General features: G+C 46.4%; 1 protein-coding gene across 3 annotated transcripts in view; it reads left to right on the top strand.

Annotated features, from left to right (window-relative positions):
* The window catches only part of SCHIP1 (schwannomin interacting protein 1), a 103,262-nt gene that overhangs the window by 15,734 nt on the left and 69,659 nt on the right, over positions 1-17,869 (top strand). For all 3 annotated transcript variants that reach the window (XM_072344063.1, XM_072344067.1, XM_072344064.1), the window contains exons 2-4: positions 11,775-11,839; positions 12,635-12,715; positions 14,451-14,598. In XM_072344063.1, coding sequence (XP_072200164.1) covers positions 11,775-11,839; positions 12,635-12,715; positions 14,451-14,598 — 294 coding nt within the window. The remainder of the gene's footprint in view (positions 1-11,774; positions 11,840-12,634; positions 12,716-14,450; positions 14,599-17,869) is intronic.

The raw sequence follows: 17,869 nt of genomic DNA, 5'->3' as shown, positions 1-17,869 counted from the left end.
AGAACACATCCCATAAGGTTGATCTGATTTATCAACCCTATAAATATTCACCATGACAACCCAGTTTCTAGAGTTACGAGAAACTGAATTTGTTTGGGGAATTAGTGTTGGTTATTATAATTTCAGTTTGGGGCCCAAATATGTAAATAACTTCTACAGAATTCTGGTACTGATTATTTATCTCTTGCTCTTTGACAATACTGGTTATGCCAGCTAAGAAAAGGGAAGGGTTTCTGCTAGCATTGCCCCAGTGACTCTTCTAATGGGTAAATCATCATTGCAATTAATTGAAACTTTACTTTCAAATAATTGATTGGAAAAACAGAGAGTAGGCTTGGGGCGTCCTCCCTTTTCCATAGTACATAGAACAGACCTCTGTTCTGCACAGTCCTCAGGGCATTTGTGTTGATGTTTATCCTGGAGGAAGAACCTTCTGTGACAAGTTTGAAAGCCTCCAAGCCATGAGCAAACAAGCTTAGGTGGGAGCCGATCATACGGTCAGAATGGGAGCAGAGATTTGTGGTGCTGGCAAGGACCTGCATGGCTCAGCGCTCCCAGGGGAAAACAGAGCAGTGCTGCAGGGAGGGAAGCTGTTACTGTGCAGTCAGTGTAAATCACAGCCCCTCTTTCCCTCATCCCACCAGGATTAAGGACCTGGAACAGGTGCTAGCATTGCTGCTGAAATGGGTGATTGAAAGCAGGTAGTGCTTCCTACTCTTCATTTCCCCAAACCCAACCTCATTAGCACAGCTGGAGGGAGGAACGGGCTGCGTTTCTTCTGAAAAGCAGCAGTGATGTTGTTTGCTTTGAGGATCAACCCGCAGTAACTGGATTAACACGGAGCTTGTACAGATGTCAGAATTCCTAGAAATAATGAAATTACAGACCTCAAAAATGTTTTTAGTTGACGTCTTTATATGTCGCGTTCAAATTAAATTCCTTTTGATGTAACTCTGTTGTGTGCTGGGTTTGGGGGCTTTATTTTTCGCTTCTCATCCTGACTCCCTGGGAGACACTGCCTTGCAAAGATCTATGAATATCTGGGAAGACAAAGACTGGCTGAGCTGGTTGGTTCCTGGGCCTTGGTGGGACGCCTTCAAGGAAAACAAACCCGAAGATTTGGAAGTCATAATGGGAAGCATTTCTGAATATGGGAGTACCATTTGTGTGTGTGGCTGGGAAACCCACAGCAGTTTGGCCTGTGGGTTCTTGTTGTGCATGATGTGGTGGCACTCAGTGCTCTTCCATCTGTAGTTAAACTCAATGAGAGGTGTTATAATGGAAGATATCCTCCTTTGAAGCCTGGCATCAAAGGGCAATGACTGAATCTTCATGTGAAGGTAGAAGTCCTGCTGGCTGTGCTGCAAAGAGGTACACTGAGCTCGGGCTGGTTGTGGAAATGGCCCTTGGCTCCATCTGTTCATAACAACCCAACTGCCCATTTTCCAAAGCACTATTGAAAAGTACCCGAAGGCTGTCTGCCATTTAGAAACACAGCATATGCTAGAATGCCTGGGCAACAGGTCTGGGCAGTGGAGTCCTGTTTCTATAGTCACTACATAAAGTAGCCGTAGCAGTGTGAATTTGTGCGCTGTCGAGGGAGCGAGCAGACCGTCAGAACAAGACTGATCTCACTCTGTGGGTTTTTTTTTTTCCCCTAATGAAAAGGAAGAGCGCTAAATAATTAACATAAACAAATGAAAACTAATTTGCCCGTTTTTAGTTTTTACCCAATTGCGCGCCCCGTGTTGATGAATAATTTACCAGTCAGAAAGGAATATAGAATGAAGCTATTTCTCCGGGGTCTGCCATGTATGTTATCTGAACATCCTATCTGACTGCTCGTTTATACAAAAAAAATAAGAGTGAAAAATAACCCCGGAGAAAACAGCATTCAGCACGAACCAGGCTGTAATAAAAAGAGCTGCAGACTCCAGAGGTTTTACTATTTCCTTACAGACCTGGGATCATTTGTCTGAGGCTGTTTTTGAATTATTCATATAAACTGTGGCTTTCTGCTTTCAGAGACCGAAGGCAACCGGCTTCTATCGTGTGGTTTCACATGCTGCTTTTCTGTTTGCATTTAAGTTTTTAATAGGGTGCCCTTTATACAAAGGCTCCGCTGGATGCTGCGGGATTCTATCAGCCACGCATTAAACATTAAGAACCTGTATTGCGGTTAATGCTGAGGGTTTCACACAGCAAAGTAGGCAGCTGGTGGGATGGTGAGCCAAGGATGCGAGGGAATGTAATAACTGAAGAGCTAATAAACCTTGGAAATAATGCCATCGTTCTGCTTTGGCTTTGCAGTGCTATCACCAAGCAAAAGGCATTTAGTACTTTTGCTCCAAACACTGTGTGTTGACTTCACAAATCTTTTGCATCTTGATGCCCCAGACCTGTGCAGGACTTGAGGCTGACACTGCTGCCTCTGTGTAAGCACTTGGGTTAGAATCAGAAGGGTGCCTTTGGAAGCCAATTTCCTGATTGCCCTATTTTAACGTTACTTGGATTTGGAGCACCTCATCCTGCATGGACTGTATTTCATAGCATCATTAAGGTTGGAAAAAGCCTCATAAGATCATCCAGCCCAACCATCAGCACCAGGCCCACCGTTCGTCAGGACTGAAGATGCACTGGCAGCCATTGATGGCTGTTTGCATGTAGGGTGATGGGGTTATTGACAGCCCAGGCTGCTTCTGGGCAGGTCTGCTCCCATTCCATTTCCTCCTTGCTGATGCAGACATGGCCATGGATCCCACCAGGGTGTCCCGGTGCCCCTTCAGCCTCCCATGGGGGAATGCAGTGGTTTCACATTTCTACCCTCATTAAGTCTGAGGGTGGCATGGATGGAAGGGAATCCCTTTTGGGGCTAACAGACATCCCGAAATGCAGGTGATGATCTCCAATTAGAAGGACAGGTTTGTGGTGTAGCTGTCTGGTCTGGGTGACTGCACAGAGCCGTACGTTTCTTATTCCAGGCTGCATGTCGGGTGGAAGATTTCCTTCTGTCTGTTCTGTTCTGGGAGTTTCAATGTCTGAATATTTTGCTAGCGATATTCTGGTCAAAAACAAGGCAGCGCCAAACACAGCTGAAGTAGGATAAGATGTTAATATAAAACGAGGCTAAAATGTTTGCATTATGATGTTATAGTGTAGAGATGTTGGAAATGAGCGATTCAAGAACTTAGCTTTTGTAGGAAACGCAGCAGCAGCACCAATAACCGGCTCTTAACAGCTTGTGCAGGCCAGTAATGCTCAATTACAGAAGTTACGAGGAAATCTTTTTCTCTATGTTCTGGAAAGCGTGCTTTTTTTGGACGGTGTTCAAAGAATCACAGTCCTGTTCAGAAAAACACATCTGTGGGTGATTGCGAGCGCTCCCGGATTGTATCATTATGTTCAACTGTGATAAAATCTTCCAAGTAAGAAAGTGCCGCCGATGCTGTCGACTCCTGATAAGCCCCAGTGGTGAGCAGCAACTGAGGCTGGCTGGGAGCAGAAGGGAGCTCTGCTAACCCACAAAGGGGTTTTGTTGGGTTCTCCCTGCTGATGGCTATCAGGTTTGAGGTGTAACTTGCTGTAGGCAGCTCTTTTCGTTGCCGCTCATCAGATTTGTAAAGTGCCATCCTGATGTTTATCTGCTCCAGGTGAAAAGCATCGCTGCAGCACACGGGATGCAGTTGCTAAGCAACTGCCTTCAATTAAAACATCATCTTAGATATCTGCGGTATATGTGAAATTAGATTTAACTCCTCAGAAGCTCAGAGAAGAGCACCCTCTGAGCCCAGCAGCTCCTGCCATAGATCCTCCTCCTTTACACCCTTTGCTACATTGCCAGTAATGCGAGGCTTGGCAGTGGGGTTTTCATTCTCCCCTGGTTGTTGGTGGTTGTTGTTAAATGCATGCGGAGCCTCTGGAACCTCTCAGGAGGGATGGAGGCTGGAGCCAAGCTCTGACTGCAGGGTTTGGGGACTTCTGTCTTTGGGTATTCATCAGGCCCATCACCAACCTCAAAGCAGAGCTCAAATCTGGCAGCTGGAGGAGTGCTCATTTTAAATGGGCTCTGAGTAGGTGAACTTCTGGAAATGGCTTCAAGCTCATCTTCTGTAAGGTGTTTGTATGAGCTGCTCCCCGTGGGGCCCATTGCTACTGATCAGGATTTCAGCTGTGTGGCATCCGCTGAGCTGTGAGCACCTTGGGCTTCCTCCTGGATGCACTGTGAGATGGCTGTGGGAAGCCCCATTGGGATTGTCCCATTGGGAAAGGCAAACAGGATGGATGGAGAGTGCTTGGGAATGTGGAGCACTGCTGAGGGGTGGGGAGGGGGTGGCTGCCTGCATGAGAATGGGAGCCTTCTACATTGGGAAGTTTGATAATTTCTACTCTGGAAGTGCACTTTTCTAATCTCCAACATGCTTAAATGCCAAGATAGTGTTGAAAACTAATAGAATCCAGGTGTTTTCACATGAAAAACTCATGCGTGAGCTGCCTGAAGCTCCATTGTCGGAGACATTGCACAGTGTGTGTGTATTCAGGGTGTACCTCAGGTACCTAAGCCAGATGCCGTGTAGCTTTTAGAGGAGCCCAGACAAAGGCCAGAATATGCTGCTGCTGCTGTGGGACCTTCTCATGGTCACATTCCTGGGTTAAAGCGCTCTGATGAAGGGAATGTTGTTGGTTCTACATCTTAGGGGCTAGAAACTGATAGTAAGAAGAAGAGTAAATACAGAAAAAGGCAAACATTCGTTTCATTACGTTTTGTTCGAGGTCCAGTGCCTTCGCCTTGTCCATTACTTTGAAATGCCAGATGCTTAGCATCCTCCAGCACCATAGCAGAAAGAATTTGAATGCTCAATAATAGCAGGAATTTAGTGTAAGATATGAGCTAAATCCTAGCTTTTTAAATGAAATGACTTTGCGTGCCTTCTGCCCTCTTGCTGTGTTTGTTTTAGATTGCAATTCACTGGAGAAAAGGTCTCTGCTGTTGGCCAGAGTATATCCCACCCTTTGGGATTATATTTAACTTTATATAGGAAATGGGTGAGCTTGCTCTGAAACCTGCTCTGCAGTTGAGTGACTGATGGATTGATCAGCTCTTGAGGTTAATTTGACTATAACCCACGTGCTAAAAACACAACTGGGCAGTTTTGTAATTTGCCTCTGAGCCGTACCAGTGCCCATCTTTTTAATAGGATTGTAAATTATATGCACTTTGGAAGGGGGACTACAGTAGTCTGAACAGTCATGTTAATGACTCTTATCAAGTGATTAACTTGGGAAGGCAGGGTGGAGGAGATTGCATTATTTCACCTGCAAGATTGCCAGGGGAGCATCTTCATTACTTGTCTAATTATCTTGTTGCCATTTTATAGTGGTCACCTGTAGTGCTACAAAAGTTAGAGGGAGTTCTGCTGTGAGCCCTTCTGAAGGTGCAGTGTGGATGTTCTTGTCACGTTGGGGTGAGATGTGGGGACATGAAACATCTCTTTCTGAAGGAGCTTAAAAAAGTCCCTCACAAAAAAAAGTGCTCACAGATATGAAGCCTCATGCAGCTTTGTCAGTTTAATCAACACAAGGTCCCTACCTTGATGAATTTGCTATCTGGTTTGCATATAGTAAGCTGGATGTAAGGGAGAAGAGCAACACCTGCTAAATCTAATGGATCCATTTAGTGAGAAGCTGAGGAAAGAGCCAACAACGTAACCCTAAAATGCCATCAGAGTTGGGATTCAAGAAGGGTCACAGGGTTCATGTTAACCTAGGCAGCCCTTCTGCTAATGTTCCCGATTTAATTGACCTCATAGCATACTTATGCCCACACTTAAAATGGCCATGGTGTAGATACCCTTCTTAAGAGCGCTGAGATTGAGTCTTCTGGGGTGTAACACCTGGAGGACATTGGCTGGTTGTTGCTGGTGCTGTCCTGCTGGTGGGGTTTGCCCTTGGAGGACTGCTGCTGTCTTTCTAGAGCTGTGGTGATCTTTATGGCTGAGCAGTAGAAAATGCTGTATTTCGTAATCCAGAGATGCTGGGAATGGGAAGGGAGGTGGGGCAGGGCTGGAGCCTTGACATGACTTGTGCCCGCAGTCTCCATCAAGCACAGCTCAGCTGGCAAATTAACAAGTGCACTGCTGGTTTCTTGGTGTGTTTGCATAGTTATAAGCATCAGAATGAGTGAGTAGTTTCATTATTATCAGCTTGGAAAAGCTATCTCTCATGTTGAAGACAAACAGGAGAGAGCACGGTGGAAATTACAATATACATAAAGATTAAGACCCTAATCAAAACCGCTCCATCTGCAGTTGATCATAGCAGAGGAAATGGTGTTTCTGTGAGAGCATGAGGTCTTCCACTCCTCAGGCTCCCTGGGCAGCCTGTGCCAGTGCCTCACCACTCTTTTGGAGAAGAAATGTTCCTTAATATCCAGCCATTAAACCCACGTGTGCTTTCTCAGTGTGCAGCCAGTGATATGGGGACCGCATAGTCAGTGCTGCCACAGTGCAGTGTGATGGATATCTTCGTGCATGCTCTCCTAAAAGCATCACCTTTGGTCGTGGACCAGATGCATCCTGCATGGCCTGCCCTGAAATAAGTGTAAAAAGCATTTCTGTAACAGATGTGTGTTTTTCATGCAGTAACCTCCCGGTTCCTGGAGCGGTTCATCCATCCTCTCTTTTGTGGAAATCAGGAGACAGAACCGCCTGCTGAAAAGCTGAAAATCGGATTAATGTTTTTCTTTTCAGTTTTAAAACAGTCATCTGTTGTTGTCATTAGGAGTAATAGGCACATGAGCTATAAAAAGAGCCACTTACTTTTTCTGGGGGAACGAAACCTCCGCTGGGACTATGGAAGATGGATCTGTCATGTCAAATTTTCCTCCAGCTTTCCCCTTCCTGGCGTGCTCAAATCCACCCTGGCTTGGTTGCAATCTCATCATATTTCTCTCAAAATTAAGCTGGACCCAACTGTAACTTGCAATGAAAGCCTGAGAGGGTGACAGGGTGGCTGGTTGGTGTGGGTTTGTGTCCTTCGTTTGTGAAGAAGCTAAAAGAAGGGGCTGCCTGATGGCAGCCAGGGCTTGCAGGAGAGGCTGATTGCTCTGTGAGGTAGGACTTGGTACCCCAGGACCTCAGGGTTGTTGCTTTTCATTCCAAATGGAAACTTGCTTTGAAAAACCAATTTCCTGCAGCATGTTGTCTTGACAGCTCCAGTTCTACGTAGGTTTCCACTGTAGGAAGGGTAGCAATCGGTGGGCAATATACATGTACAAAATATGTATATATCCTTATGTTTTTTTGCTTGCCTCCAAGTCGCCTTCTCTCCTGTAGCATTCACACTGCTGCAGACCTTTTTACTCCGTGCTCTGACTGGCTGGAGTTTCAGAAGCACTTCAGCTGCAGAGAAGCCAAGTTGTCAAGAGGCTTCTTTCTCTGCAGTGTGCTCTGTTGGCAGAAGCTAGAAGTGTGTGTATGCTGAGGCAGAAGTGGTGCTGTTGGAAGCCTTGACCACAGTGAGAGCAGAAAGAAGAGGCTTTCTAAAGGAGTCTTGATATATCAGCTGTTCTGTGCAGCAGGATGATGGCAGAAGGATTGGGCACTGGCTCAGTTCAGGGGTCTGAAGGTCAGGGCTTCCAGCAGTTTGGTCTCTATGCTGCTTTCACACTTAGTTTGGAATCGGGTCCAATCTTGATTTAATAACGATGAGGGAAGAGCATCATGATTTACAGTATAGGGAAGAGAAACAATTGGATGGTGTGTCTGTAGGGTATAAACAAAGAAGGGAGGTTACGTGAAGAAAATGAAAACATTCCTGATTCATGTACTGAAGTGTGTGAAGTGTCCTGTGGAATATGAGGCAGTTACAGCCCGTGGGAACTTCCATCAGTGAGTAAAACTGAGAAATGATGCAGCATGGAGTTTATCTTCAGCAGAACAGTCTACTCACTGCTCTAATAAAGCTTCCTCCTCTCTGGGTTTTGAGTAGGAGGACCAAAGGAGCTACCCACAACCCAGCCTTGGCTTCCAGCCTCTGAAGCCCCAGCAGCTCCTCAATGGGAGCGGTTCTGTGAGTGTAACTTTGATTCTCAGTAGCATAGGAAATGAGCAAAATATCTCACTGGTATCCAGAAACATGAGCGTTAAGGTGCTGGAATTCATTGCCTAATGGCTGCTGTTCCCCTACGCTCTGTGCCTCAGCTCCAGACTGCCTTGCTGCCATACAAGTGTGTTCATCTACACCAAAGAAGTGCAGTGCTCAGTGCCCATCCCAGCTGTGCTCTGATTATTGCTCACCTCCTTCCAGCCTGAGTCGTATCAGTGATGCCAGCTCAGTCCTTGGCCCAATTTGCTGTTTGGTGCAGTGAATCCTTCTGGGACCAGCCCTGGGGCTTTGGCTTGTGGGGAAGGATGGGTGTGTGGGCAGAGATGGCACACGTTCACTGCCCTGTGCCCACCTGAGCAATGTCTGTAGCCAGGGGACTCTGAAGAGTCTGCAGGAGTGATACAACAGTCTGAAGTTGCTTGCTATTAATTAGTGGTTCGTAACCACAGTCCCTTTTAACTAATCCTGTTGTACAAGGAAACAACAAGGGCTGTTCCTTCCCTGGAGGTAGCACAACCAAATGGACAAGGTATGTGCCTTGCTGTGTCTCCCTTCAGCAGCTCACATGTTTCCACCATGCAGATTTGTGTTTTATTCCTAAATCTGCATCTGCAACTGGAGTAGACTGAGGTGACTCTGTAGACAGCGTGGTTTTTTCCTGTGTGATTGGTAAGGCACTCTGACAGCTGTGCATTGCAGAGCCCCTGCAGCTATGTTAATCGTGTGCACTTAATGCACTTTCCTTGAATATTCATAGCTGGAGCGTTCCCTATTAGGTTGCCTACTAGGGCTTCCCCCTCCCACCCTCAATACACAACAGCCTCCATCATCTGCTGTCTCTTTTTGTTCTGAGATATGGAGCACATGCCACCGTCTGACGTTTAATTACCGGTGTTACTCAGCATGCACAGGGTGCTGTGTTAGCTGCTGTGCTCCAGCCCTTCAGTGGGATGCAGAAGGCTCCACGCACCCCTGAAATGGATGAATTAATGCAGGCTGTCTGCTGGCTGCCCAAGCTGGGGCTCTGTGGTGTGGGAGCTGGGAAAACTGAGCAAAACGTGTTTCTGCTGATGGATTATTGCTCCAATGCCTTTGCAAGGCTGGGAGCTGGTTTGCAGTGAGGCACTGTGGAAGTGCGTGGTGATCAAACAGAGCCCAGCAGAGATGCTGAGCACAGAGGTGCCGCTGCAGCCCAGCAGGCAAACTGGTGAGGTTCCACAGCTCCTTCCTGGCACCATCAGGCACTACAGATGACGCAGTGGGGTTGGACTCACTTTGGTTGGCAGTCTTTGAGGTCCCTTCCAACCCAGGCCATTCTATGATTCTGTGACGTGTTTGAATTCCTGCCCTTAGTTATAAAGTGGGAAAACGGGTCTTTGCTGCTGCAGTTTTGGGGTTTTCCTGAGCTGAAGAGGCTTTCTGCTCCCAGAGGAAGCACCATTGTGGCTTAGAAACATCCAGGAAATGGGTTCTTTTTTTTCCTTCCTAAGTGTCAGTGGGCATGGTGGGATGGGTCGGTTGGGCTGATGGTCCTAGAGGTGCTTTCCAGCCTTAATGATTATCCTTATTCTTGCAGTACTGTTAACATCTGTATTCCATGGAAGTAGGAAAACTGCAGTAAATCTCACAGTATGTTTACATTCTACCAAGTTTTATGGAGGCACCGTAATTCATCGCGTGCTCCAACAGAAGCGTGGATCTCTTCCAGTTTAATTTTCCCAAGCCTGAGTTTGCAGCTGGGTCGCTCCTGGTGCGACCTGTGCCAAACATCTCCCAGTTGGCCGCTGTCGCCAACCCCTGCTCAGCGCCACCTGGGGTCCGGGCGCTGCAGCAGAGCTGGCCCACGGCCACGGTTGCGAGGAGCAATAATCAATGCTTCATGTTTAATGACGCAAAACTGAAATTAGTATGGATTTTATGTCTCCTTCTCTTCCCAATTATGCAAACGTTACCGTGCCCCTTTTGTAGTTGCCTTATGTTATGGCTTTTAGACAGGCAGGCTGGTGATGTTTAATTGAAAGGCTGAATAGTCAAAAATGTCACAACTGATTTTGGTTTTTGCTTTTTTTTGTTCCTTCTTCACCCTTAGGTTAATAGAAAATGATGTCAAACACAAGAAATGATTTATGTAAGTTGTGCAGGTTTTGTCACCCAGGGCTATATATAAAGTCAATTGCAAATTGTTTTCGCGTTCTGAATTACCTCACGGTGCTCTGGGACACGCTGAAAAAATGACCAGAGGAATAATATGGGAGAATAAAGGTTATCTTCTGAACCAAACTGTGCTTCAAGGAGAGCGGTTTTGGAAGTCGCTTATTTTTAATGTGCTGGAAAAGACTGAACATAAAAAGGAAGGAGATGCCAGGAAGTTTGAGGATGGGTTATTTTCAGGGGTGGGTTATGGGGGAGCAGCCGGGCTCCTGTATCACATGTGTGCAAGATTAAAAAGCACCAGGTGAGATCTCTCACAAAATCAGTTGTGTTTGAGAAAGCACTGCCAGATTCACTGGGCCACAGCAACAGCGGTGGTGGCATTGGAAGCAGAAGGGTGGGATTCATCCCGGGGTGATGGAAATATCCCCATTTTTCCTTGTTGATCTCCTGAGAATCCCACATCCCCCATGCAGGATGGCTGTAGGCACATCACCTCCATCCCTGCCTCTGAGTAGCTCTTGCTTTTCCATCTAGTTCCCATTGTAATGAGGTAAGAGAAGCCATGGGTTGACATCTTTGTGTCTTCATGGACTTCCCACCTCCCGGTGTGCTTTCGCTATTGGCTAGTTGGATATTTCTGGTGGAATATATTCAAGTCATATATAGTAACCAAGGGAGATGCATCTTTATGAGTAAATCAGGTGGGAACAGACCAGCACTCTTCTCCTGCAGTGTCTGTGAGAACAAGCTGTGCTCTGCAGTGTGTCCCAACACTGCAGTGAACCACCTGGAGATGGTCCAGTAACAGGAAAACAACTTAATATGGATTATAATCTGCTTTGATTCTAGATTTGCACCTGCTTAAAACAAATATCTGTATTTAAATCGTTTTTATTGCATTTCACGTTGTGTGCTTCTCAATTTTAGCTCAGTTATGGATCTGCACCGGCTCCCACCCCTTCTGAACACAGTACAGCACTGCCAGAAATACACCATTTTGTTTGTCCCTTTGTTTGTCCCTTTGTCCATGCAGAGATTTATGGGGAATTTTTCGTAATGTAGGTGCAGGAAACCCCATCTATGTCTGCAGTTCAGCTCTTGGCATCTCTTCTGTTGAAGCAGGATCCGGTGCAAAGACCCAGGCTATAAATCTCAGCTTGCAACCCTCTTAATTGTGCAACTAAATGCAGTTGGATTGCAGAACAAAGGGAAGTGCCCTTTGGTACGAGCCGATGCTCATTGCCTCTTAGCAAGACCATGTTTCAAATCACAGCAGCCGCACACCTAGCAAACAAAGGAACACTTTGCTCTTTCACTCTGCCTGTTGTTTTTTGTAGGTCTGATATTTACGTGCTGGGTTTATTGATAAAGGTGTTGGTTTCTTTGTAGCTATTATGTACGTTGGAAGCGAGCCCTGAAGGCGCTGCCTGGGGGAACGTTGTGCTTTGTGGTTGGGTGCAATGGTTGGAGCTTGAAGGGGAATCTCCACAGTTAAACATTTCTCTCTCTTCTTGCAGGAGGAGCTCAGAAGGCTCCAGAACACCCTGGAACAGGTCAATGATGGCAAATACTCGCTTCAAAGGTAAAGATGTGATTCCTGCTGTATCTCACACGTGTGTTTTTTATTGTATGTGTATTTTTCACTTGGTAATATGCGGATCTGCAGGATCTCGCATCCGTCCCACACTCAGTTCTTATTTTTAGTTACAGGAGGATAATTTCTGGCAGCTGCTGACTGGGTGATGTAATTAAGTGTCCAGGTGAAGCCTCAAAATAACTCCACAATGTTACACGTTTTCATGCAGCAGCCTTTCATTCATGTTGCCAGTCCCACCCGAAGCAATGTCCCAAGATGTTTGATTCTTATCTTGTAGCGCTTTCAAATTGCTTTCTCAAAGCAATCGGTTTGCAGCACCGACTCCTCAGTCGCCGTATATCACAAGGAATTTTTCTTCATCTTCTTGTAGGGCTTTTGCTGATGTAATTCATTTGCTGCCAGCGTTACCGTTGTTACTTTCTATTTTACTCTCCAGCTTTTCAAATGTAGCCCCAGGGATGAAAGTTAATTTAGCAAGAATATCTACTATGTTTGCCAGTGTGTTTGTTTGCAGCAGTTTCTTTGCTGGGGCTGGATGGTTCAGTGCAGAAAGCTGCAAGGACTCAAGCAGGCCCCAGTCAAGGAACTGGGTCTAAATTCCTACTTCTTGTTAAGTGAAGTGGGGCTGGACGTGGGGATCCAGATGCCTTCCCCAGAGGCAGCAACACATAAATGAGCGGCTCTTGTTTGGTCTTGTCAAGATCTCTGAATGAATTCACAGTGATTGCAAAAGTGTCATGCTGAGACATACCAAACCCATTTTCCTCTTCTGTTTCGTAGCCATCAGCTTGCCATGGATGAGGAAAATAATATTGAAAAATACCGTATCAACTTACAGCCCTTGGAAACAAAAGTGAAAATGTAAGTAACCAGGAATGTGGTTTCTGCACTGAAGTGCTGCTGAGTTCGTCAGATTCCTGAGCTTCATAACCCAGCTTGTGTCCATCCCATATTTCTGTGCAACTCAAAGTATAATGGAGCAGAGCACGGAGCAGGTTGTGCTTGAGCCCCAAAGCCACTGGCAAAATTCTGGGCTGTCAGTGTGGAGCATTATGCAGTTGTACATACCGGAGTTTGCTTTCAACTGAAAAGCTGCACCTAATGTGCTATATGTGTTGTTAAAACATTAATGCTGTCTTAAAATATTAAAAAGATGTGGAGTTTCAAATTAAAATCCAACCAGTGTCTCTTAGGCACAGCAATGTAAGGCCACTGCAAAAAAGCCCAGGGAGCTTCTGAGAGCCATGAGGTCTTAGCAGCAAGGTCTGGGGGCTGTGTGGGTTTTTATTTCTGCTTGTGGAACTTGGAGCAGATGTGGCACCTTAACTACTACAAAGGCAAAATGGAAAGAGTAGAGTATTCCCAGGACAATAAACATCTGTAGGAAAGGCTTTGGATCCTTTGGGTTACACCAGAAAGCAAATGTGAGGCTCCCTGCGGGAGAAGGAGCACGGTCTGCATTTCACACCTCCAAAGTGCCAGTAGAAGTGGGGCTGGGGGTCACAGCATGGAGTGCCTGGGCAGGTGCGGAACCCCCAGGGCTGCACTGTGCTGTTGGAAGAGCAGCCAGAGAGCTATGCAGACCTGAGAGCATGCTGAGGTCAGGATGCTGCATCCCATCACCAGGTATAGTGAAGGTTTTGCTGACTTCATCTGCCAGTGAATCAAATGTTAAAATCCCCAAGAGGAACATTTCAGTCTCGTTGCATGGCCGTAGCTCAGATGAGTCTGGGGTCAGAACTTAGCCCTGTTTTTCCATGGGGTTGGCAGATTGTTCCATAATTTCCTTTCACATCCACGCTGTTAGCAGCACAGATTTGATAGTGAGCATCTCTGGTAGTGCTGCACTGCCACCTGCCGAGCTGCAGCCCAGGGAAAGCACTCTGGAGCACTGCCCGGGCGGATGCTCAGGGGCTGTGGGCTTGGCTGGCCTTTCCCCTCTTCACAGTCAAAGCTCAGGGTTTGGAAGCAGAACTCCTGCTGCTCTCCAGCACATTGCTCTGGAGCAGTTTTAAGTCCCATTGGCAGCGGGAGATGGATTTCAGAGAGTGCTGGGCTGGTTCCAGAGGGCCAACCACATCTGTGTCAGTCCTTATACTGGTGTAAGCATAAGGTTTTTATGCTGTACATTCCTTTAAGCAGATAATTGTCTTCCTCTTTGTTTGCAAACTGTGAGAGAATTGCTGAGATAAGTGCAGACTTAGATTTAAACTTTCACAAGCTATTTAAGGATTTGAGACACAGAATTGCATCTACTTAACGGGCATCCCAAGATACCCCAGAACTGCATAATACAAGGCCTACAGAGATAATAAAGAATTCCATCTACTTAACAAGTATCTCAAGATATGCTAGCAGTGACAGTGGAAGTCCTACACTGGGTAGGTCATTTTCCAGAACAAAGCACACAAAGATAAGACCACCACGTTTAGATGTTGTACTGAAGGACACGGTATGGTGGGAAACACTGACGACAGGTGGATGGTTGTACTGGACGATCTTGGAGGTCTTTTCCTACCTCATTGATTCCATGCTTCTTACCATACATCCTTCCTGTGGATGCACTCCCCAGCTGTGTGCTTTGCTGTCCCCCCAGCATCCAGCGCGCATGGCGGCGGTACCTGCGGTGCCAAGACCTGCGCCCCGAGCAGATGGGCAAGCGCAGCCCCTCCCCACCCTCCCTGTCCTCTGACAAGATGAGCAGCTCCATCAGCATGAACACCTTTTCGGACAGCAGCACACCGGTGAGTACAGCCTTGAGCACGGAGATCATTGACTCTTTTTTGATGGTTCCCATTGAGGACTTTGGGAGGGAAAAGAAAGTCATTGTGGTGTCTCAAATGGACACGCAAGGGCATTGTGAGCAGGTGTTGGCCTCGTGCAAGTGAGACTTAGATCTTGGAAATACTGTGCGCTGGATGCAGCAGTGGAACTCTCAGTGGGGAAAAAAGATGTTTCCAAACTGTTTTGGTTTTCTGGTAGTGAAATCTTCACTTGGGTCCGTGTTTGGCATTTTGTGTTGGTGTTCTCCTGAAAGAAAAAGGAAAAAATGGCAAATTCTGGTGTTTTTCCAAGAAACCAATGTGTTTTCTGGCATTGTTTTGTTTTACTGGAAGAGACTCGGGGATCTTTAATCTAGGGATTAAAAATTAAACTTCATTTTGGAAGCAATGCACCACCTTGCGTACTGGGAAGCTACTGGTGGAGGCTGTGCTTCTCTGTCACAGTGACTCCAGGAGCCCAAACACAGAGCCAGTTTTAGAAAGTATTAAGTGCCTTTCTGACTGTCCCTGGGGTAGGGTTTTTTTTAGGTCAATAAATCAGATAGATATCGAGCCTATAAATACTGCTTTCAGCTTGGAGAAGAGCTTACGTCTGTTTTGAGGGAACAGCCGACCTGAGCACACAAAGTAATTCAACTGTTTCAAAAAATACAGGAGGTAAAAATGGCCACAGTTTGTGTCAGGCTGTCCCAGTAAATAAAGGTGAGGTACCCCGTGTTGTCCAGCTGGAAATATGCTTTGCAGGTCGTTGCCATGAGGGCATGGTGCTTAGATATGGAAGCTTTGGTGCTGGTCACAGGGCAGTGTTTGGTGGCTTCCAAATTCACTGCATAACAGAGAAGCCATTGCCAGTGGGGTTTTTAAAACCGATGAAGCCTCTGTGAGGAGGTGGTGAGTGTTAGTTTAATTGCACCTTTGGAGCCCATTAGCTGAGTCCAAAGCTGGAAAAATACCCCATGGTGTAGAACACAGCATGGGCCCAGGGATCTGCCATGACTTCTGTGCTTCTGGTCTGCAAGTTAGGAGGACATTTCAACTTCTCCCTCCACTGGGCTGTGTTATCCAGGTTAATCCTGACAAGAATTGAACTGCTTCCTGCAGCTGCTATTTTTGTGGCACGGCTGTGGCTGGGCAGGCAGCATCAGGCTTGACAGCAGTTAATGAAATATTACTGAGAGCGCGCTGCTCTATTTTTAGGTGCCTCGTGTTCGTAGCTGGAGGCCAGGATGATAAAGTGTGCCCCACTATTGGGTTATGTGCCGATGCCTCATCTATCAAGTGAATTAAGCTCCTGTATGTAATGAGAGAAACAACTTGGGGGCCTGCAGTTACCTGGGGCAGAGGCACAGCCACCACCAGAGGTCCCCCCCTCCCCACACACAGAGCTCCTGTGGGGTCCCCAACCCTCCACAGGGACCTCCTTGGGAAAACAACGCTTTCTCTGCACTTCTGCATCCTACAGGAAAGTGAGCACATCTTGGAGCTGTAGTGGTGTGAAACGTGCAGCTTGAGACACTGGAATTACTGCATAGTTTGCATTAACATGGGGTTAATGCCCATACATCTCAGTGCTTATCAGTACATTTCATACATGTTTAATGCAGAGGAAGATAGGAATATTGTCTGACACTTGTCTAGTGCCCAGTGCCAATACGCTCTGAAAAATCAGGAAACATTTCTGAAGGCCAAAAGCACCCATTCTGTGTGTCCTTGCAGTGCCAAAGATCTGGGGCACCCGCACAGTGTGCAGGTCAGCTCTCAGCTGAGGCACTATGACTCCAACAGATGCCACTGTGGTTTTCAAGGTCCCTTCTTCCCAAGCCCTTTAAAGCCAGACCTAATGATTTAAGTTATTCTTCTGCTTGTGTCAGAGAGTGCTGGGGGTCACTGTGAGCATCAGAAGCAGAGGAAGGAGGTGAGGAGAAGCCCTGTAGGTGCCCTAAGAGGAGACGGTCGAAGATGTGATGTGTGGTGGGGAGGCATTATATGTACAAGTGCTGTCCTGTGTAGTTGTGTTTCGTGTTCACCTCTAAGGAAATAAAACTGCTCTGGTCCTGTGTGGATCATGGTCTTGGCTGCATGGTGAGCTCACAGGAGAGTGCACAGCAATGCTGATGGTTGGTCACCAATGCTGGTCTTTGAATGCGTACACTGAGGACAGATTGTGATCTAATGCAGCGGTGACCAGGACTCAGTCTGACACACATGTGCCCTCCTGACTGCAAATCTCTGGGTTTGGAATTGATGCTGTCAGGTCTGGGGAAGGGCGGGCATAAGGGCAGAGCAAAACAGGGGCAATTAACCTTGGACTGTTGAAAATTGGATAGGAGAATTAGTTGATTATCTTAACAAAATCAAAAGACTTGGGCAGAATTAAATGCACCGTTTGGACTGTGAGCTCAGCTTTCTACTGCAGTGTAGGGTACGTAAAGGAAGGAGAAAAAAGAAAACATCTGAGAGCAGAAAATCTGCTGCTGGACCCATCTGTGAATTTAACATTCATGTTAAATGAATATTCATGTCTGGACCTTGATAAACTGGAAAGGTGGACCAGTATGAACCTAATAAGGTTCAACAAAGCAAAGTGTGAGGCTTTGCAATTGGGTTGGGGTAATCCCACATATCTGTAAAGACTGGGAAGAAGAGCTCCTTGAGAATAGCCCTGCCTGTGGCAGTGGGGTTGGAACTTGATGATTCTCGAGGTCTCTTCCAACCCAAGCCACTCCATGAGCCTGTTAATCCATTCAGTGTTAGGAGATCTGTGCTAGGAGCAGGTGAGCAGAATGAAGAAATAACCAGTTCATTTGCAAAGTCCCTCAGTTTGGCCCACATTCCAGAACAAGACCTTAAAGAAATGGGGCAAACACATTATAATGCCATTTATTTTGCTTTAGCGGTGTTGCTGCTCCTCTAAGAAATGATCTTAAGGCTAGTCTTCATGTGAAAGTACACTGTGCTGAGCACTGTGGAGTCTCCCAAATAAATATTTGGAAGAGAGGGGAAGTCAAAATGAAATTTGTACTCCCTGGAGAGGTTTTTCATCTCTTTTCCAAGGAGGCAGAATGCAGCTAGCATGCCAAAATATGTTAGCAATAAGCAGTGATTTGCAGATGGGAGAGAAAAATTTATGAAGTATTTTGAGAAACCACTGTCACAACAGAGCCACTTAATTAAGCTGTAATCTAATCCTGGTTTTCAATTTCCTTTTCACCATGCAAGCCTCCTGGTGCTC

The sequence above is a fragment of the Excalfactoria chinensis genome, chromosome 9 (genome assembly GCF_039878825.1).
Source record: "Excalfactoria chinensis isolate bCotChi1 chromosome 9, bCotChi1.hap2, whole genome shotgun sequence".
NCBI classification, from domain to species: domain Eukaryota; kingdom Metazoa; phylum Chordata; class Aves; order Galliformes; family Phasianidae; genus Excalfactoria; species Excalfactoria chinensis.
Note: the sequence above shows the minus strand (reverse complement) of the source record. Positions and strands in the feature narration are given on the sequence as shown.